Source organism: Elgaria multicarinata, chromosome 7 (genome assembly GCF_023053635.1).
Source record: "Elgaria multicarinata webbii isolate HBS135686 ecotype San Diego chromosome 7, rElgMul1.1.pri, whole genome shotgun sequence".
NCBI lineage: Eukaryota > Metazoa > Chordata > Lepidosauria > Squamata > Anguidae > Elgaria > Elgaria multicarinata.
Window position 1 is genome coordinate 3,087,063 of NC_086177.1, and position 22,685 is coordinate 3,109,747.

The 22,685-nt window shown below is 43.3% G+C and overlaps 2 protein-coding genes and 1 pseudogene across 3 annotated transcripts in view; all 3 read right to left on the reverse strand.

Moving 5' to 3' along the window:
- Positions 1 to 9,502, reverse strand: part of LOC134401294 (protocadherin beta-16-like) — a 98,414-nt gene extending 88,912 nt beyond the window's left edge. The window contains exon 1 of one of the 2 annotated variants that reach the window (XM_063130065.1): positions 6,926 to 9,502. In XM_063130065.1, coding sequence (XP_062986135.1) covers positions 6,926 to 9,349 — 2,424 coding nt within the window. In that variant the 5' untranslated portion in view covers positions 9,350 to 9,502. Of the gene's footprint in view, positions 1 to 620; positions 3,210 to 6,925 lie in introns of those variants that run through there. The other variant, XM_063130062.1, reaches the window with a different exon arrangement.
- Positions 9,503 to 13,295: 3,793 nt separating this feature from the next.
- Positions 13,296 to 15,722, reverse strand: LOC134401011 (protocadherin beta-16-like). The gene has a single exon (XM_063129697.1). It carries the CDS (start codon positions 15,720 to 15,722, stop codon positions 13,296 to 13,298), a length of 2,427 nt encoding a protein of 808 aa, XP_062985767.1.
- A 768-nt stretch (positions 15,723 to 16,490) lies between these two features.
- Positions 16,491 to 18,925, reverse strand: LOC134401241 (protocadherin beta-16-like; annotated as a pseudogene).
- Between the last annotated feature and the right edge of the window lie 3,760 nt (positions 18,926 to 22,685).

Consider the following 22,685-nt stretch of genomic DNA (forward strand, 5'->3'; position numbering starts at 1 on the left):
ATTCTATGATTCTAAGAACTCTGTAATCGACCAAATGTGGGGAGGGAACGGGGAGGGATATTGAATAAATATTGATGTGTATAGTTTTATTCTTGATTTTGGAATTCAATATATTTAATATTAATAATAAAAAGTTACATATATACGTATAAAAATGAGGGTTGAAAGAAGAGGAGATAAGCAAGATGGCTAAAGAGAAAAACCCAGACACAACAATGAGCTTGTAAGAATGGGCCTGAGGAAACGGGGTGCAAGAAGATGCGGGGGCAAGTTGCTGTGGAAAGGAGGGGATGTCATGTGCCACAAACCTCTGCGAGGCAAACTAGCACGAGAGTAAATCCCTCATACAGATGATGGGGCACGGAATACAAAGGGCAGCCCAACTACAAAGTGTGTGCAGAGGGGGAAAGAACTCACCCTGATTTTAAATAAACAGACAATTTAAAATGTGCAGCTTTAAAACCCACTATATATTTTATCAACAAATAGTGAAGAAATTAATGTGAAGAAACGAATATCAGATGTGACTGAAAACAAGCAAAAAACAAAAAACCCACAATCTTTAATTTTCCTGATGCATGGAATAATAATAATAATTAAAAAAAAAACTATTCTCTCACCTGTTCTCTTGATTCTTTATCTTTAACCTCCTGAGTAATATCTTGGGAACCAGAAGACGCCCTGTGGTGCACAGGGATGTTGGGGTCCCCCACAGAAAAAACAGGAATGAGAGGCCTGAGAAATCTGAACTCGCTGCTTAAGGATCCACCAGTCAAGCAAACATCATAGTGGTAAGTCCTGGAGAGTGACCCACTCTGAGAATCAGAACAATTCTCTGGGAACTCAGGTCTGGCAGGTGGGAAGGGAGGAGGTGCAGGGATAAAGGTTTCTCTGGAACCTTTCTTGTAGATTTTGATGATAACAAAGGTGATAATACAAACCAGGAACACCAATGAGACTGCAGCCAGGCAGATCACCAAGTACATGGTCAAGGTCTCATCTTCTTCGTGTTCCTGCTGACTGACATCCACCATCTTCATATAAGGATCAGAGAAACCATCCACCAAAAGTATATTGAGTGTTGCAGTGCTGGACTGTGGAGGGAGCCCATTGTCTCTGACCAGAATAACAAGCCTCTGTTTGTTGGTGTCCCGCTCATTCAATGGTCTCCTGGTTTTCACTTCTCCATTCTGGACTCCTATGCTGAAGAGGCCAGGGTCTGTGGCCTTCAGCAGTTCATAGGAGAGCCAAGAGTTCTGACCAGAATCTCCATCCACGGCCACCACCTTGGTGACCAGGTACCCGGCCTCCCCTGACTTGGGCATCAGCTCATTGCAGGTGGTTGTGCTGTTCTGAAGGGGATAGAGGAAGAAGGGAGCATTGTCATTTTCATCTATGACAACAGCTCTGATGAGAACTTCTGAGCTCAGTGGAGGAGAACCGCCATCTGTCGCCCTCACTGTAATTTGGAAATCTTTTATGTGCTCATAATCCAGAGACCTGAGGGCATACACATTTCCAGTTTCAGAGTTGATTGAGATGTAGGAGGTGACAGGGCCATCACCAACCTTCCCAGGCAACAGGGAATAAGTCACTTTGGCATTCTGCTCCATGTCCAAATCAACAGCATGGACTGAGCCAATGAGCAGACCTGGGATATTGTTTTCTCGAATCTGCATCTCATGTAAAGGCTTTTGAAATACTGGAGGGTTGTCATTGACATCTGAAATGTGAACATCAATCATTCTTGTAGAAGTGAGCCTGGGAGAGCCCCGATCAATGGCTGTGATAGTAATATTATATTCGGGGACTTTCTCTCTGTCCAGGGGACTTTGGATTACAAGCTGGTAATAATTGTTCACAGTGACTTTTAACACAAAGGGAAGGTTTATTTCCACAGAACAGACAGCTTTGCCATTGTCCCCAGAGTCCCGGTCCATCACACTGAAGAGGACAACCAGTGTCTCTAAGGGAGAATCCTCTGGTAAAGGGCTGGTGGTGGATATGACTGAAACCTCTGGAGCATTGTCATTTACATCCTCAATCTCTACTAGGGCCTTGCAGTGTCCAGAAAGACCCCCACCATCCGTTGCTCTGATATTCATAGCATAACTGGTTTCCTTTTCATAATCCATCTCTCCCAAAACAGTGATTTCTCCAGTCCATTCATTTAAATGAAACAAATTGTATATTTTTTCAGGCACCCGATGGAATGAGTAGGAGATCTGCGCATTTGAACCAAAATCTAAATCTCTGGCTTCCACTTTGCAGACCAGGGTATTCCGTGGGCTGTTTTCTTTTAACCTCACTTTATATTCAGACTGAGTAAACAGAGGAAAGTTATCATTACTGTCCAGAACATTAATGTTTATTTGAACTGTGCCTGTTCTCTGTGGCATCCCTCCATCAGCAGCCGTGAGAGTCAGTCCAATGTGTGGCTCCTTTTCTCTGTCTAGTGGCTTCTCCAGAACAAGATCCACATATTTGCTTCCATCCTCGTTCATTTGCACATCAAGCCAGAAATGCTCATTGGGGCTGAGTGTGTAGTTCTGGATACTGTTCTCTCCCAGGTCCTCATCTTGGGCAGATTCCAAGGGGAACCGTGTATTTATAGGAACAGTCTCAGGAATTTCCAGCTCAAATTCAGTTTTAGAGAAATTGGGAGCATTGTCATTCACATCTTCTATCTGTAGTTCAATACTGTATATTTTTAAGGGGTTCTGGAGTACAATTTGAGACAGAAGTAAGCAAGGCTCAGTCTTGCCACATAAAGCTTCTCGGTCCATTTTATCATTTATCAACAGATTTCCGGAGAGGGTATCAAGATGGAAATATTGCTTAGTGCTTTTGAAAACTAACTGGGCTCTGCGAGCAGAGAGATCCCCTATTCCCATTTTCAAATCCTTCAGCACATTAGCCACTAAGGACCCACTTTTCTTTTCTTCAGGCACTGAATACTGAATAGAAATACACATTTTTCCAGGAAGACACAGAAAAAGCAAAATATACAGACCTTGTTTGTTCCTGAAGCAAGTTTCCATGGTTCAGAGCTCCCTCTGTCTTCAATTTCTGGCCAAATATAAAGCTTGTGATATTCACCTAGTGACCCACTTTCTGATGGAGAAATAAATGTTGTTCTGCAGTGCTGATTGCTTCACTTCACTGAATTGTTATCTCTTCATTATAGAGGAAACCCAGCCATCTTCTTATTTCAGACACACCTCTGCTCATAGCTTCCTCTGATTTTCTTTACAAACCGAAATTCTAAATTCCTATTAATGTGTTTGCATGTACTGCCATCATGTGGCTGAAGGAGGAAAGAACCACTAGGATTGTATATGTGTCATTGCATGGCAGCTCAGTACACAATATTGTAAGGTACAGTGTTATATGGTGGCCGTAGTGAAGGAATAGGGTGAATAAGGAGTGCTGGGCTGGTTGCTGTGAGGCCAAAAAGGCTCAGTGAGTCACAGGCTCAGTGAGCAGCATTCTGACGATATGCTCCCTAGTTGGGATCCTTTGATTATAGGGGGGCGGATGAGACCCAATGGGGACAGCATCACCTTGGTCTGCCTTGGAGGATGGAAGCCTCTAACTTTGGGGCTCTACGAAAACCACTAGGATTGTGTGTGTGTCATAGAATCATAGAATCATAGAATAGCAGAGTTGGAAGGGGCCTACAAGGCCATCGAGTCCAACCCCCTGCTCAATGCAGGAATCCACTCTAAAGCATCCCTGACAGATGCTTGCCCAGCTGCCTCTTGAATGCCCGCCCACGTGTCCCCAGGCTTCGATACTGGTTCACAGTCGGTGGATGTGAGGGAGAGGGGTGTACGGGAGACACATCCCTCCTCTCTTCCATTAAACTTCCCTGAGCAGAGGAGCATGGAGAGGGACGGAAGCAAGACTGTCTCATTGGCTGCGCAGCATCAATGGGCTGATGATGTTCATAGAATAATAGAATCATAGAATAGCAGAGTTGGAAGGGGCCTACAAGGCCATCGAGTCCAACCCCCTGCTCAATGCAGGAATCCACCCTAAAGCATGCCTGACGGTTGTCCAGCTGCCTCTTGAATGCCTCTAGTGTGGAAGAGCCCACAACCTCCCTAGGTAACTGATTCCATTGTCGTACTGCTCTAACAGTCAGGAAGTTTTTCCTGATGTCCAGCCGGAATCTGGCTTCCTGTAACTTGAGCCCGTTATTCCGTGTCCTGCACTCTGGGAGGATCGAGAAGAGATCCTGGCCCTCCTCTGTGTGACAACCTTTGAAGTATTTGAAGAGTGCTATCATGTCTCCCCTCAATCTTCTCTTCTCCAGGCTAAACATGCCCAGTTCTTTCAGTCTCTCTTCATAGGGCTTTGTTTCCAGACTCCTGATCATCCTGGTTGCCCTCCTCTGAACACGCTCCAGCTTGTCTGGGTCCTTCTTGAATTGTGGAGCCAAGAACTGGACGCAATACTCTAGATGAGGCCTAATCAGGGCCGAATAGAGAGGAACCAGTACCTCACGTGATTTGGAAGCTATACTTCTATTAATGCAGCCCAAAATAGCATTGGCCTTTCTTGCAGCCATATCGCACTGTTGGCTCATATTCAGTTTGCGATCTACAACAATTCCAAGATCCTTCTCGCTTATAGTATTGCTGAGCCAAGTATCCCCCATCTTGTAACTGTGCATTTGGTTTCTATTTCGTAAATGTAGAACTTGGCATTTATCCCTATTAAATTTCATCCTGTTGTTTTCAGCCCAGCACTCCAGCCTATCAAGATCACTTTGAAGTTTGTTTCTTTCTTCCAGGGTATTAGCTATCCCACCCAATTTGGTGTCATCTGCAAAATTGATAAGCATTCCCTGCACCTTCTCATCCAAATCATTAATAAAAATGTTGAAGGGCACTGGGTCCAGGACTGAGCCCTGCGGTACCCCACTCGTTGCCTCTCCCCAGCTTGAGAAGGTTCCATTGATAAGTACTCTTTGAGTCCGATTCTGTAGCCAACTGTGAATCCACCTAATAGTTGTTCCATCTAGCCCACTTTTAGCTAGTTTGTTAATCAGAATGTCATGGGGCACTTTGTCAAAAGCTTTGCTGAAGTCAAGATATATGACGTCCACAGCATTCCCACCGTTCACAAGGAAGGTTATCTTATCAAAAAATGAGATCAAATTTGTCTGACAGGACTTGTTCTTGACAAATCCATGTTGGCTTCTAGTGATCACCGCATTGATTTCAAGGTGTTTACAGATTGACTTCTTTATAATTCAATGTCATTGAATGACATTCAATGTCATTCAATGGCAGATCAGTACACAATATTCTAAGCTTGGGGGTTGGTTTAAATGACCTCCTAAGAATCCCCAAACTCACCCTTTGAGTTTCTGATTGTGAAAAAAGGGAGTGTTAGAATGGGACAAACCAGCTTAGCCTTGCAGATTCCCAGCTTTTATGGAAATGAGCTGAATGGTGGCCACAGGTGGACTGTTAGGGGTCTTACCTTTCTGTTGCCCTTCCATAAGGAACGTGCTAATTCAGAGATCTGTGAGAACAACAAAGGCAAGCAAAGGATCTCTCTTGGATACAGCTTGCTTCTGAAGAGGAGGCAGAGAGTCGAGTGCTCTCTGCAAGAAATCCTATGGCACTAGAGGTTCTCCAAGACATCTGACGGGGATCAGAAATCAGTTGGAGTGCTAATGCTGTGGACTCTCATCTTACGTTCAGCCTGTATATATCTGTAACTAAACCATTTATCAAAGAAATGCCATAATTCTCCAGTGACCTCCTTCTAAGGAAACAGAATCTTGGGTAAACCCTGGAACTCCTGAATAGTCTTACCATAGAATCATAGAATAGCAGAGTTGGAAGGGGCCTACAAGGCCATCGAGTCGAGCCCCCCGCTCAATGCAGGAATCCACCCTAAAGCACTCAGTTTGTAGTAGGGTTAGTACTAAGTTAGTACTCAGTTAGTAGTAAAGCACTCAGAAGTAGGGCATACATTCATAAAGTACATATTAAACAGGAAAGACTTATGGTTTATGTTTATTTGTAACAGAATATTTTGTTACTGGGAAGATGTATGAAAATGTAGGATCATGTGGATAAGCAGTAATTGAGCAAATGTTGCAAACCTCTCCATATCTTGTTGCAAACCTCTCCATATCAGTGATCTTCAACTGGTCCAGATCCGAGACCTGCCTTGGGCTCCCAACCTGCAACTTGGAACCCACCTCCACAATTTTCTCTATGCCCAACGTGGCAGCAACAGCTTTGCTGAGACCCATCTTGACTGATTTCACAACCAAAGTGTGGATTGTGACCCACCAGGTGAAGACCCCTGCCCTATACCAATGTTTATTCTGAAACTTTGGTTCTCATACTTTTTAACCACAGCAGATTTTGCCCGTTTGCCTTTAGGTATGCAGATAGGTATGAGATCCAGGTGGGGGAGTGGTGTGACAGCTGCTGATTTCACAGAAACGGCTAAAGAAGAAATATTCCAGAATGCAGTTTGGGAGGCAAATTACTCTGGTGATCTTCACCTGGCTTCTTGCCCATGGTAGCTGGCTGAAATCAAGCACAACTGAGGCAGATAAGGGTGGGGTCCAACTAGTAGAAAAGAACATTTCCACTTTCCCCTTTGCATGCACAGAATCAAACATACCAGAATATAAAAATAATTGAAGCACAGGAAAGAAAAAGAGAAACATTTCACACTCCGATTCACATCAGCTGAAATCCAATTCATGTAGAGGTACATTTTATAGATTCAGTGCCAACAAATACTAGATAAACTGCGTGGCAAAGTATGCCTTGTAATTTGACTACATAAAAAAGAATTCTACTTGTATTCTCACCTGACTCATGAGCTGTTCAAATATTGGGTGTTTTAAATTAACACTATATGAAAAGTATTCAGATCAATTTCTCACCTGGCTCATGAGTTTACTTTCCTCTGCATGACTAAGTAGTCCTTGGGAACCATCTGAATTCCTTGGATTCACCTGAGTGTTAGGAGGCTCCACAGAAAAAACAGGAAACAGAGGCCTGAGAAACCGGAACTCACTGCTCAACGACCCACCAGCTAAGCACACCTCATAGTTGTAGGCCTGGGAAAGAGATCCAGTCCCAGAATCTGCACAGTTCTCCTGGGAGTTGGGACCCACAGAAAAAGTACATGCAGAGTTTTGGTTCCCTAAGAAGTTCCTGTGTTTCTGAATCTTGACTGCAGCAAACACCATTACAGAAAGGAGAAAAACAGATGAGATGGCCACCAAACATATGATCAAATACATAGTCAAAGTAAGGTCTTCCTCCTCTGCTACTTCATCCTTAGGGACATCCATCATTTTAATGTAAGGGTCGGAGAAGCCGTCCACCAGAAGAATTCTTAGGGTTGCAGAGGTGGACTGGGGAGGATGTCCGTTATCTCTGACCAGCACAATAAGATTCTGCTTGAAGCTATCTCGATTACTGATGGGCCTCATGCTTCTCACTTCTCCATTCTGGGCCCCCACAGTGAACAGACCAGGATCTGTGGCCTTCAGCAGTTGGTAGGAAAGCCAAGAGTTCTGACCAGAATCTCGGTCTGCTGCCACTACCTTGGTGACCAGGTAGCCGGCATCTGCCCCGCGGGGGACCAGGTCATTTGACAGGGAGGTGCTGTTCTGAAGAGGGTAGAGGATGAAGGGGGCATTGTCGTTTTCATCCAAGATGTGAACTTGGACAATGACCTCTGAGCTCAGTGGAGGGGACCCTTTATCCATAGCCCTCACCATCACATAGAAGTCTTTTATATCCTCATAATCAATGGATCGAATGGCATACAGGTTCCCCGTTTCAGAGTTGATGGAGATGTAAGAGGATGCAGGGGCATCTCTGATCTTCCCTGGCAAAAGAGAGTAAGTCACTTTGGCATTCTGCTCCGTGTCCAGGTCAACGGCACGGACTGAACCAATTAGCAGACCTGGAATATTGTTTTCCCGTAACTGCAATTCATACCGGGATGTTTCAAACACCGGAGGGTTGTCATTGATATCTGAGATCTCAATGTTAATCATTCTCATCGACGTGAGCCTGGGGGAGCCTCTGTCAGTGGCGGTGATGGTGACGTTGTACTCAGAGACTTGTTCTCTGTCCAGTGGCCGTTGGGTCACAAGCTGGTAATAATTGTTCTCAATGGGTTTTAGCCCAAAGGGCAGGTTTGTCTCAATGGTACAGGCAGTTCTGCCATTGTCTCCAGAGTCTTGGTCTGTGACACTGAAGAGGGCCACCACGGTCTCTGTGGGAGAGTCTTCTGGTAAGGGACTGGTGGTGGAAGTTACAGTCACCTCTGGGACATTGTCATTCTCATCTTCAACCTCCACAATGACTTTGCAGTAAGCAGAGAGCCCTCCTCCATCCGTGGCTCTGATGTTCAGCTCATAATGACTGTTTTCTTCGTAGTCAATATTCCCTGCCAAAGTAAGCTCCCCAGTATGTCTGTTTAATTTAAATAATCTTGATACTGCATTTGCTACCTGGCTGAAGGAATAGGTGATATCCCCATAGGAACCAACATCTTTGTCACTGGCTCCAACTTTTGTGACCAGTGAATTCAAAGGAGAGTTTTCCATTAAGTTCACTTTATACAGAGATTGTGCAAACTGAGGGAAATTATCATTGGCATCTAGAATGTCAACAATTATTTGTGCTGTTCCAGTTCTTTTGGGAATCCCTCCATCCACAGCTGACAGAATTAGGGTCATCTGCGGATTCACCTCACGGTCTAACTCTTTCTCCAATACCAGTTCTGCATATTTACTGCCATCAGTGTGACTCTGCACATCCAGCCTAAAATGTTCATTAGGACTAAGTGTGTAATTTTGAATAGCATTTTCTCCTTTGTCGGAATCTTGAGCTTGTTCCAAAGGGAATTGGGTATCTATGGGTACCTGTTCAGGTATTTCAAACCTGAATTGATCTTTAGAGAATTTGGGGGAATTATCATTCACATCCTCTATTTGAACTTCAATTCTGTGTAGCTGCCATGGATTTTCCAGCACAACCTCTGATACTAGAACACAAGGGTCATTCTGACCACACAGAGCTTCTCGGTCTATTTTATCCTTTAATATCACATTCCCAGAATGAGGATCCAGCTGGAAATACTGCTTGGAGCTCTTAGACACCAGCCGGGCTCTCCGAGCAGACAGCTCCTTTACATCCACTTTCAAATCTTTTAGCACATTAGCCACCAGAGACCCACTTTTCTTTTCCTCTGGCACTGAATACAGGATGGACTCACACATTGCTAGAAACCCACAGAGATACAGGAAGAAAGACACAACTTGCCTGCTATTGAGATGCTTTTCCATTGTCTCAGCTTCACTTCTGTCAGATCTGAAACACAAGGACCTTCTCTCTATGGCAGCTCCTGGAACTGAATGTCCATTGTAAATTTCCAAAGCAAATTGTTCCCTTTCCTTTATTTTATCTGGCAATGGGTATGTTGGCCTTTTCTTCCTAATATTTCTGAAGATTTACTTGTGGTAAAGATCTCTTCCCTTTCTCCTTGAGATTCCTTTGTATAATGGTTGCAGGTCTCCAATAGAGCAATTGCTCTTTGATTGTCTTTTCTGTGTTGTGTAATACCACCACCTTGTGGTTGAGCTATGATACTACACCCATAAACTTTGCCACTTATTAAGATGCATGTATCAATCTTCTCTAATAAGAGCTTGCAATGAGTACGGCGTTTCACAATATGTACTCACTTAATCTGCACTTAATATAATAGACTTATTAAGACACTTTGAACAGACTGACTCACTCATTCACTTCTTTTGTTGATGTTCAATATTTCATTGTATTTGCTCATAAACATGAAATCTAAGACCCCGAGGTTCATCCCACGTACACTTTTGTTCTGGTTTACCCTCGAATTATCCCATTTTGTTTATATAGTGCTTATATAGCATATGAAAACTTGTAAACTTACACCTCTGCTGTATTGCGTTGCAGAGATCCGTTGAGGTTCACTCACACATGTTGTTATCCTGACCCACCCACCCCAGATCTTCTTTGTACCTCCTCCTGCCGTTTATCGGTTTTTTCAAGTGGAGACAACTCCCCCTCTGACAACAGGGATTGTGATTTGCTTCTCTTGTTACTGAACACCAAAGTAGAACGTTAGGTAAGACTGCAGTCAACTCTTTTGCATGCTTACTCAGTAAATAAATCCCATTGAGTTCAACGGAATGCATTTCCAAATTAGAGCCCCTCAAATGGATGGCACTCACTTCTTGACATATTAGAATAAATAACATCCTTCAATATTGGCTGCTAGAGAGGTGTGGCATACAGTATCATGTCAATTACAGTTTGATCCATTCTCTCATGCAAAATTGACTTAATGGGGAAATCCAGATTTAAGAATTGAAAAGAAACTGCTGTTGTGAAGGACATGGATGGATAAGATTATTTTTACTTTGGATCAATTAATAGGCCTAGACAATGAGTTTTTGTCATTTTCTGAGTTACATATTAAATGTAATTTTAAAGGCACAATTACAAACAATTCTAAATAAGAAAAAAAGGTAGAAGACAACAGAGGAAACCAATGTGGCTCCCCAAAAAGCTTAGAGATGACCGTAAAACAAAAAAGGACACATATAGGAAGTGGAAGGAAGGCCAGGCTACAAAAGAAGAGTACAGGCAGGTGGCACAAGTGCAGGAATGGCATCAGAAGAGAATGAGCTGAGGCTAGTGAGGAATGCTAAAAGCAAAAAAAAAGCTTTCTTCAGGTATGTGCATAGTAAAAGACAGAGGAAAGGAACTGTTTAATAAGGATGACAACTTTATAACTGATGGCAAAGAAAAGGCCAAAGTGCTTGACTTCTACTTTGGCTCAGTCTTCTCCCAAAAGAGGGTCTATGAACCCACTGACCCTTGGCAAAAGTGAAGTATAAGCTTAAGGGGCAGGGTTGCAGTTTGAGACTGATAAACAAATATTCAAAGAACACATAATTTCTTTGAATGAATTCCAATCTCCAGGGCCTGATGAACTGCATGCTAGAGCAATAAAGGAGCTAGCAGAACTCTCAGAACCTTTGTCTATTATCTTTGCAAAATCATGGAAGACGGGTGAGGTGCCAGACGACTGGAGGAGGGCTAACGTCCCTATCTTCAAAAAGGGCCAAAAAGAGGAACCTGGGAACTACAGACCAGTCAGTCTGACATCCATCCCTGGGAAAATTCTGGAGCAGATTATAAAGAAGTCAACCTTGAAAACAACACAGTGATTACTAGAAACCAACATGGATTTGTACACAACAAATCCTGCCAGACTAATCTGATCTCATTCTTTGATTGGGTAACCTCCCTTGTGGAATGTGGGAATGTTGTGGACATAATATAACTTGACTTCAGCAAAGCTTTTGACAAAGTGCCCCAAGATATTCTGATTAACAAACTAGTTAAAAGTGGGCTAGATGGAACAACTATTAGGTGGATGCACAGTTGGCTACAGAATCAGACTTAAAGAGTGCTTTTCAATAGTACCTTTTCAAACTGTGGGGAGGTAACGAGCAAGGTACCGCAGGGCTCAGTCCTGGTCCCAGGGCTCTAAAACATTTCTATTAATGACTTCGATGACGAGGTGCAGGGAATACTTATAAAATTTGCAGATGAGACAAAATTGGGTGGGTTAGCTAATACCCTGGAAGAAAGAAAGAAACTTCAAAGTAACCTTGATAGGCTGGAACGTGTATGGCCTACAGACCTGCAAACCATGGTTACCCGGAAAGGTTTATGGGTGAATGGCTGCTTCTGCTTCTAAGCTAGCAAACTGATGATTTTCTGTACTAGTCTGCAACATTCCTCTGTCCATGGGAAGATGAGTCAAAGCACGGTTCTCATGGAGCATACTAACAAGTTTACATTCCAAGGTGGTTCAGTCGAAAACCTGGCCATAACACCCTTAGAAACCCAATTAGTGGGTCTTACCCATGCCAAAGAGATGTCAAGAAGTGCCTTACTATCAGTAGTGCTCATTACCAGTAATGCTCTTCTATGCTGAGAATGTAATACCTTGTTAGTAAACCTAGTAATCAATCACTTGATTAACTTGGCAGCAGTGCCAAGTCCAAGTTATGCTATAATTATTCTTGTTCCCAGGTGTGGGGGTCCAGATTTTGCAAAGGGTCTTTTGTGCAGGAAGCCTTCAAAGTCTGGTCCATCTTTACTGGGATATGCCTGAGATACTACAGAGCTCAGTGGGGATGCTGAACAAGCTGAGAACTGCTTTCGTTTGCATTTAGGTTTCATTGTTTGCGAAATCACAGTAAACTGTGTTTTTCCTGCTGGAGTTAGGAAAAACTTCCTGACTGTTAGAGCAGGATGGCAATGGAATCAGTTACCTAGGGAGATCGTTGGCTCTCCCACACTAGAGGCCTTCAATAGGCAGCTGGACAACCATCTGTCAGGGAGGCTTTAAGGTGGATTCCTGCATTGAGCAGGGGGGTGGACTCGATGGCCTTATAGGCCCCTTCCAACTCTACTATTCTATGATTCTACTACTGCTGAATGGCAATACTTGCAATTGCAACACTTGCTGAAATCTAGGTTTGGTCCGGCTGCTTTCACAGTTTCAGAGCCTCCATTATTGTTAGAAACAGCTGAACAGACATGTCGACCTATGATTGATATATATATATATATATATATATATATATATATATATATATATATGCATTTAGTATAAGTAAATAAACACGATACCCATGGATTAAAACAGGATTGGAATAGAGAACTGGAGTGTCCTATTTTGCCTATCACTATGCCAAGTTTTATCTCTTTATCAACAAGGGAGCTGTAAGCATTTCTGTTAATACTGGTTACCTGAATACTGAACAGTTTTTCAATGGGTAATTCGACAAGGCGGAGAGACGGGGGGGGGGGGGGGCGGGCTCTGAATCAAGGCAGAGAAGCACCTCTACAGCGCTCCAGATCGAATTTTGAGGAAGAGAAGACACAGTTTGCACACCCCTAATGATTACCACATGAAGACTTGAGCTAGTTTTAGTGTGAAGAGGGTTGATAGAAAGGGGACATAAGCAAGAGGGCTGAAGAGAGAAACCCAGTTGCAACAATGGGCTTGGAAGAATGGGCCCAAGAAAACCAGTGGTAAAACAAGAAGAGGTCCAATGGAAAATAGTGACAGGAAATAGAAAGGATGACCCAGCTACAAACATTTGCAATCCCATGTTGACCTGCTTTAGTTTCCCTGGTGTATGGCATTTTTTTAAAAAAAACCACATATTACTATTCTCTTACCTTTTCACTTGATTCTTTATCTTTAACCTCCTGAGTAATATCTTGGGAACCAGAAGACGCCCTGTGGTGCACAGGGATGTTGGGGTCCCCCACAGAAAAAACAGGAATGAGAGGCCTGAGAAATCTGAACTCGCTGCTTAAGGATCCACCAGTCAAGCAAACATCATAGTGGTAAGTCCTGGAGAGTGACCCACTCTGAGAATCAGAACAATTCTCTGGGATATCAGGTCTGGCAGGTGGGAAGGGAGGAGGTGCAGGGATAAAGGTTTCTCTGGAACCTTTCTTGTAGATTTTGATGATAACAAAGGTGATAATACAAACCAGGAACACCAATGAGACTGCAGCCAGGCAGATCACCAAGTACATGGTCAAGGTCCCATCTTCTTCGTGTTCCTGCTGACTGACATCCACCATCTTCATATAAGGATCAGAGAAACCATCCACCAAAAGTATATTGAGTGTTGCAGTGCTGGACTGTGGAGGGAGCCCATTGTCTCTGACCAGAATAACAAGCCTCTGTTTGTTGGTGTCCCGCTCATTCAATGGTCTCCTGGTTTTCACTTCTCCATTCTGGGCTCCTATGCTGAAGAGGCCAGGGTCTGTGGCCTTCAGCAGTTCATAGGAGAGCCAAGAGTTCTGACCAGAATCTCCATCCACGGCCACCACCTTGGTGACCAGGTACCCGGCCTCCCCTGACTTGGGCATCAGCTCATTGCAGGTGGTTGTGCTGTTCTGAAGGGGATAGAGGAAGAAGGGAGCATTGTCATTTTCATCTATGACAACAGCTCTGATGAGAACTTCTGAGCTCAGTGGAGGAGAACCGCCATCTGTTGCCCTCACTGTAATTTGGAAATCTTTTATGTGCTCATAATCCAGAGACCTGAGGGCATACACATTTCCAGTTTCAGAGTTGATTGAGATGTAGGAGGTGACAGGGCCATCACCAACCTTCCCAGGCAACAGGGAATAAGTCACTTTGGCATTCTGCTCCATGTCCAAATCAACAGCATGGACTGAGCCAATGAGCAGACCTGGGATATTGTTTTCTCGAATCTGCATCTCATGTAAAGGCTTTTGAAATACTGGAGGGTTGTCATTGACATCTGAAATGTGAATATTAATCATTTTTGTAGAAGTGAGCCTGGGAGAGCCCCAATCAATGGCTGTGATAGTAATATTATATTCGGGGACTTTCTCTCTGTCCAGGGGACTTTGGATTACAAGCTGGTAATAATTGTTCACAGTGACTTTTAACACAAAGGGAAGGTTTATTTCCACAGAACAGACAGCTTTGCCATTGTCCCCAGAGTCCCGGTCCATCACACTGAAGAGGACAACCAGTGTCTCTAAGGGAGAATCCTCTGGTAAAGGGCTGGTGGTGGATATGACTGAAACCTCTGGAGCATTGTCATTTACATCCTCAATCTCTACTAGGGCCTTGCAGTGCCCAGAAAGACCCCCACCATCCGTTGCTCTGATATTCATAGCATAACTGGTTTCCTTTTCATAATCCATCTCTTCCAAAACAGTGATTTCTCCAGTCCATTCATTTAAATGAAACAAATTGTATATTTTTTCAGGCACCCGATGGAATGAGTAGGAGATCTGCGCATTTGAACCAAAATCTAAATCTCTGGCTTCCACTTTGCAGACCAGGGTATCCCGAGGGCTGTTTTCCTTTAACCTTACTTTATATTCAGACTGAGTAAACTCAGGAGAGTTATCATTGATATCCAAAATATTAATGTTTATTTGAACTTTGCCTGTTCTCTGTGGCATCCCTCCATCAACAGCCGTGAGAGTCAATACAATGTGTGGCTCCTTCTCTCTGTCTAGTGGCTTCCCCAGAACAAGATCCACATATTTGCTTCCATCCTCATTCCTTTGCACATCAAGCCGGAAATGCTCACTGATAGTGAGTGTGTAGTTTTGGATACTGTTTTCTCCCAGGTCCTCATCTTGGGCAGATTCCAAGGGGAATCGCATATTTATGGGAACATTCTCAGGAATTTCCAGCTCAAATTCATTTTTAGAGAATTTTGGGGAATTATCATTCACATCTTTTATCTGAATTTCAATACTGTAGATCTTTAAGGGGTTTTGGAGCACAATTTCTGATAATAGTAAGCAAAGCTCAGTCTTGCCACATAAAGCTTCTCGGTCCATTTTATCATTTATTAGCAGATCCCCAGAGTGGATATCAAGGTGGAAATATTGCCTGGAGGTTTTGGAAACTAGCTGGGCTCTGCGAGCTGAGAGCTCCCCTACTCCCAGTTTCAAATCTTTCAACACATTAGCCACCAGAGACCCACTTTTCTTTTCTTCAGGAACAGAATAGTGAACAGAAATGCACATTGTTCCAGGAAGACAGAGTAAAAGAAAAAGATACAGACCTTGTTTGAAGCAACTATCCATGGTTCAAAGCTCTATCCTCAATTTCTGGCCAAATATGGAGATTTTGAACTCCTCCCTCTACTGATGGGAAGTCAATTTTGTTCTGAGGCGCTGATTGCTTTTCTCTTTATCAAAGTCAAAATCTAGTCATCTTCTTGGGTCAGATGCACCAATGCATCTAGCTTTCTTTGACTTCCTTCAAAAAGCAAAATTCTGAGTCCCTACTAATGTGTTTGCCTATACTCCCACCATGTGGCTGAGTGGAGGAACAACCACTAGGATTGTGTGATTGTTGTTGAATGGGTGCTCACAGAACAATAGAGAACACGGGAACATATTTTTACAACCTCCCCTGAAATTGAAAGGTTGCAGATTCCACAAATAGTGTTGTATGTCTCTCAACATTGGAGAGGTACCTCGTCCACCCATAACGGTAATGTGGTTTGAGAAGAGTATTCAGAAATGTATAAAGGCTCATGTATTTCATAACATAAGAAAACTTATTTTAAACACTGATACAGATATCACTGATTCAGGCCTTCACTAGACCTAAGAGTTATCCCAGGCAAATGGAGGGGTCGTCCCTGCCTGCTCCTGGGATCCCCTGTGTGTCATTTGGATGTACAGGGATGATCCCGGGACAATCCCGGCATATAGACCTGGTCTAGCCATGGCCTCAGTTGGGAACAAACCAGAGATAAACTGCGCTCTAGATATTGCAAAAAGGGGTTTCTTAGAAGTTCAAATTTTTGGCATTTGAAATTTAGCATTATATGAAAACAGTTCAGATCATATTCTTACCTGGCACATGGGTTTACTTTCCTCTGCACAACTAGGGACTTCTTTGGAACAGACTGAATTGCTTGGATTCACCTGGGTGTTAGGAGGCCCCACAGAAAAAACAGGAAATAGAGGCCTGAGAAACCGGAACTCACTGTTCAGCGACCCACCAGCTAAGCACACCTCATAGTTGTAGGCCTGGGAAAGAGATTCAGTTACAGAATCTGCACAGTTCTCCTGGGAGTTGGGTCCTACAGGGAAAGTACATGCAGAGTTATGGGTCCCTAAGAAGTTCCTATGTCTCTGTATCTTGACTGCAGCAAACACCATTACAGAAAAGAGAAAAATAGATGAGATGGCCGCCAAGCATATGATCAAATACGTAGTCAGGTTACGGTCCTCTTCCTCTGCTACTTCATCCTTAGGAACATCCAACATTTTCATATACGGGTCGGAGAAGCCGTCCACCAGAAGAATTCTTAGGGTTGCAGAGGTAGACTGGGGAGGATGTCCATTATCTCTAACCAGCAGAATAAGATTCTGCTTGAAGCTGTCTCAATTACTGATGGGCCTAATGGTTCTCACTTCTCCATTCTGGGCCCCCACAGTGAACAGACCAGGATCTGTGGCCTTCAGCAGTTGATAGGAAAGCCAAGAGTTCTGACCAGAATCTCGGTCTGCTGCCACTACTTTGGTGACCAGGTAGCTGGCATCTGCCCCATGGGGGACCAGGTCATTTGACAGGGAGGTGCTGTTCTGAAGAGGGTAGAGGATGAAGGGGGCATTGTCATTATCATCCACGATGTGAACTTGGATAATAACCACTGAGCTCAGTGGAGGGGACCCTTTATCCATAGCCCCCACCATCACATGGAAGTCTTTATGTCCTCATAATCTACGGATCGAATGGCATACAGGTTCCCTGTTTCAGAATTGATGGAGATGAAAGAGGATGCAGGGCCATCTCTGATCTTCCCAGGCAAAAGAGAGTAGGTCACTTTGGCATTCTGCTCCGTGTCCAGGTCAACGGCATGGACTGAACCAATCAGCAGACCTGGAATATTGTTTTCCCATAACTGCATTTCATAGTGGGATGTTTCAAACACCGGAGGGTTGTCATTGATATCTGAGATCTCAATGTTAATCATTCTCACCGACGTGAGCCTGGGGGAGCCTCGGTCAGTGGCGGTGATGGTGACGTTGTACTCAGAGACTTGTTCTCTGTCCAGTGGCCGTTGGGTCACAAGCTGGTAATAATTGTTCTCAATGGCTTTTAGCCCAAAGGGCAGGTTTGTCTCCGTGGTGCAGGCAGTTCTGCCATTGTCTCCAGAGTCCTGGTCTGTGACACTGAAGAGGGCCACCACAGTCTCTGTGGGAGAGTCTTCTGGTAAGGGACTGTCGGTGGAAGTTACAGTCACCTCTGGGACATTGTCATTCTCATCCTCAACCTCCACAATGACTTTGCAGTAAGCAGAGAGCCCTCCTCCATCCGTGGCTCTGATGTTCAGCTCATAATGACTGTTTTCTTCATAGTCAATATTCCCTGCCTAAGTAAGCTCCCCAATATATTTATTTAACTTGAATGATCTGGCCACATTTTCAGCCCCTTGTCCAATGGAATAAGTGATGTGAGCATTGGAGCCAGTATCTCTGTCACTGGCTTCAACTTTAGTGACCAATGTATCCAAACGACTATTTTCCAGTAGTTGCACTTTGCATACAGATTTATTAAACTGAGGGGCGTTATCATTGGCATCTAGAAGATTAATAATTATTTGTGTTGTGCCAGTTCTCCTCGGGATGCCTCCATCCATAGCTGACATAATTAGGAAAACATGTATTTCCTCCTCACAATCTAATTGTTTCTCTAATACTAAACCTGCATATTTACTGCCATCAGTGTGACTTTGCACATCCAGCCTAAAGCGTTTATTAGGACTAAGTCTGTAGTTCTGAACAGTATTTTCACCTTTGTCTGAATCTTGAGCTTGGTCCAAAGGGAATTGGGTATCTATGGGTACCTGTTCAGGTATTTCAAACCTGAATTGATCTTTAGAGAATTTAGGGGAATTATCATTCACATTCTCTATTTGAATTTCAATTCTGAGTAGCTGCAGTGGGTTTTCCAGCACAATTTCAGAGAGAAGAACACAAGGGTCATTCTGACCACACAGAGCTTCTCGGTCTATTTTATCCTTTAATATCACATTCCCAGAATGAGGATCCAGCTGGAAATACTGCTTGGAGCTCTTAGACACCAGCCGGCCTCTCCGAGCAGACAGCTCTTTTACATCCACTTTCAAATCTCTCAGCACATTAGCTACAAGAGACCCACTTTTCTTTTCCTCTGGCACTGAATAGAGGATGGACTCACACATTGCTGCAAATATACAGAGATACAGGGAAAAAGACACAACTTGCCTGCTGTTGAGATGTTTTTCCATTGTCCCAGGCTCACCTCTAGTCAGATCTGAAACACAAGCACTTTAAGACAGCTCCTGGAGTTGACTCTCCATTATGAGTTTCCAATGCAAATTGTTCCTTTTTCCTTTTCTTTAAATTTGAAAATGGGTACAGTGATCTTTTCCTCCTAAAATTTCTGAAGATTCACTTGTGGTGAAGATCTCTTCCTTTACTCGTTGAGATTCCTTTGTCTAATGGTTCCAGGCGGAGCAATTCGTCCCTATTTTTCTGTGCTCTGTTGTGCAATAATACCACCTTGTGGTTGAGCTATGATAGGACTCCGTAAGCGTTACTTCTTAACAACATATAGAGAAATTGCTTCTGTAGTAAGAGTTTGCAATGTTTATAATACTTTATAATGTGTAAATACAAAAAAAGTCACGTGTGGCCTATGGGCAGGAAGATATAATGTTGAGAAGTGTTTTTCTGTGTTTGTAACATACCAGACTCTGTGGAGCTATGATACAACCCTGTAATCATTACCATATAGCATCAAAGAAACGTCCTTATAATATTTTCTAATGTGTATTCCCTTAACCCACAAGTTTACCTGCTGAAGACACCTGGTGCTGACTGACAGAATATTCAGTCATTGGGGTATCAAAATGTTAGGCTACTTTTCCACAGTCTGGCAATTAAAAGTGAAATGCACGTGTTGTCAAAGTCAGGGTGACTGGAAAAGTGGCAGGTTTGCACACAGCTCTTTTATACTAGAAGATGAATAAAAATAACAGTTAAGATATTTTTACATTAGCTAGGCAGCTGAAACCTCATGAGAAGTTCCTTAATAATCTTTATGAATTAGTACTTAATAATGCATTTACAACTTTAGGATTGGAATACAGGGTTGGTGGATTTTTAGCAGCCTCTCGTTTATTCCTGTTTTGTTTTGTTTTTTAATCTTTTCCCAAAGGCCATCAGCACTGAAGTCACTTACAACTTGCTTGGAACCATAGAGTTGATCTGACAGAACAGGAATACACGAAATGAATAGAAGGTTTTCCTGTTTAGAGCAGCTCTCACGCATGCCATATTAGAAACTGGTTTTGAAACAGCATTCAGTTTCAAAAGCAGTTTCCCATGTGACTCAGCAGGTTACTGTTAAAGAAAAATAAAGAAAAATTAAAGTTCTGTTGGTCCCATGGGCTAGTGTCATGGTTTGTTAGGTCCTGGTAACCATATGCTAATGGGAGATGTGTCCAAAATAAAAATTGTTATTCAAATAAAATCACAGTTCAAATATATGAAATCCAAATTGGAATAAATAATTCTTTCATAATACAGCAAGACATATGAGAAATAGAAATATTAATGCCTCTAGGGTGGGAGAGCCCACGACCTCCCTAGATAATTGGTTTTCATTGTCGTACTGCTCTAACACTCAGGAATCTGGCTTCCTGTTACTTGATGAAAAACTGAGAGCCAAGCTCTGGTGCTATGAAACAATCTTCTTCTTTAGTCTTTAGCTATTTCTTTGATCTGCTCTATGCGTTTTGGGAATACATCCTTTATCAGGAGCTGAGGAAAAACACATTTTACTGTGATTTCACAAACAATGAAGTCGTATTTGCCTTCATGTATTAAGAGTTCAAGTTCGTTCTGTTTGTTTCCCATACTCTGGGCATTAATATATAGACATCGAAGACCGGGGGCTTTGTAGTCTGGCTTCTTTCCTATACTTTCATCCTGTTTTGGGGCACTGTTAGAGCAGTTCTCTCTGTTATGGTGCATAAGCCTTCATCCACTGATGCCTCGAAAGTTTACATCTCCCGCCCCTGTAGGATTCAGTTTAAAACCCTCCTGATGAAGTTCTTCATGCTGTGACCAAACACATTAGCCCTTAGTACCAGAATCCAAAACTCTCACATTGGCACCACCTCTGTAGCCAGTCATTCACACAGAGCATTTTCTTTCCCTTTCTATTCCTCTTCCAAGAACTGGGAGGATGGATGAGAAAACTTTCTTGGCCCCAAAGTTCTTGAGTTTCCTTCCCAAAGCTTCAAAGTCTGATGTGATTTCTTCGTATCTCCACTTCGCAATATCCCACATGGATGAGAAGAGAAGGATACTGTATGTGTCAGTGGGCTTTATGAGCTTTGGCAACCCTTCAGTCACATCTCTAATCTGTGATCCTGAGAGACAGCATACCTGGTGAGTCCATGGATCTCTACGACATACATGGGTTTCAATCCCACGCAGCAGGGAGCCTCCCACAATGACTATTCCTCTCTTCTTGTTGTTGTAGGCCTTGGTATTGTTACCCTGCTTGACTGACCTTCTGCCTCTTGCTCACTGCTGCACAGGGTCTCCTGTAATTCTTCCTCTGCAGACTGTCCTCCAGTCTCATCTTAACAGTTTTTAATGCTTTATGTGTATATGTTCTGTGTTTTAGCATTTTTAATTTTGTATATTCGTTTTTATCTTAATTTTAGAATTTCTGTAAACCACCCAGAGAGCCCTGGCTATGAGGGTGGTATATAAGTGTAATAAATAAATAAATAAATAAATAAATAAATAAATAAATAAATAATCTTCCAGTAGCTGAAAGCGGTTACAGAGTGGTTCAGTGGTTCCACTGGTGCAGAATATCTTCTAGTTCTTCTGCTCCTGTCACCCTTTTCTAGGGAGTTTCCTCTTCATTGGCTTTCCTCACCTCAGCATTCCCCACTTCTGCTTCAACTTGCTGTTGTTTTTCCACCTTCTGTGCGTCTCTCTGCTGATGAAGTTCCGCTGTTCTGTCTAAGAACTTTTCATCTTCTCTTATTCCTTGGAGGGTAGACACTCACCATTCAAGTAAACTCACTTTTTCTTCCAATAGTACAACTAGCTTGCACTTGTTGCAGGTGTATGCCATGTTGATCTCAGGCAGGAACACAAACCTTGCAGATCACTGCCACTGGTGAATACTTTCCATCCATAGTCCCTTTTTGTTTCTGCCATTCTGACTGCACTAGAATATCCTGTGCTTTGTCCTGTCCTCCCTGAAGGTTAACAACAGAGTCACGTACTATATGGGTGCATGTTAGAAGAGCAAACAAACAAATAAAATCATTAGGGATCTTCCCTGCCAAACTACCTCTGACAAACTCCTGTTTGCTCCCCTGTTCACATGTTCTGATGGCGCTTTCTCTGGGAACCAGCCTCCTTAATGTAGCTTCTAGTCCAGCTGGGGCAGCTTCCTCTTCTCTGCTCTGCTCAGCTAGGAGTCAGGAAACAAAATGAATCTCCCTGCCCACTCAGTTGCTGAGAGCGATCAGGTCACACCCCTTCAGGCCTAGCAGCAGCAACCAGGACATGCCCCTTGCCATGTGTCCTGATGCACATGGCATCTCTGAATAGGCAGCCCCCTGGATTTACTCAAGGCCTCTCTCCTTCTTGCCTTGGTCTCCTCTTCCACTACACTCCCCCTGACAAACTTCTGTTTGCTCTCCCTGTTTGCTTGCTCTGATTGCTCACTCTCTGGAGACTTCCTTCCTTATATACCATCTAGTGCAGCTGGGACAGCTTCCTCTTCTCTGCTCTGCTCACCTAGGAGTCAGGAAAAAGATTGTGATTAACTTTTAGAAACTTGCTGATGTATACTAAGCCCAATTATCTGAAGATTATGGCCACAGCTAGACCTAAGGTTTATCCTGGGATCATCCAGGGTTCACCCCTGCCTGAGCACTGGATCCCCTGTGTGTCACCTAGATGAACAGGTTTGACCCCTGAATGATCCAGGGATAAACCTTAGGTCTAGCT

Bases quoted from the DNA above. Each gene is read 5' to 3' on its own strand.
- LOC134401011 (XM_063129697.1), bottom strand. From the start codon at position 15,722: ATGGATAGTTGCTTCAAACAAGGTCTGTATCTTTTTCTTTTACTCTGT.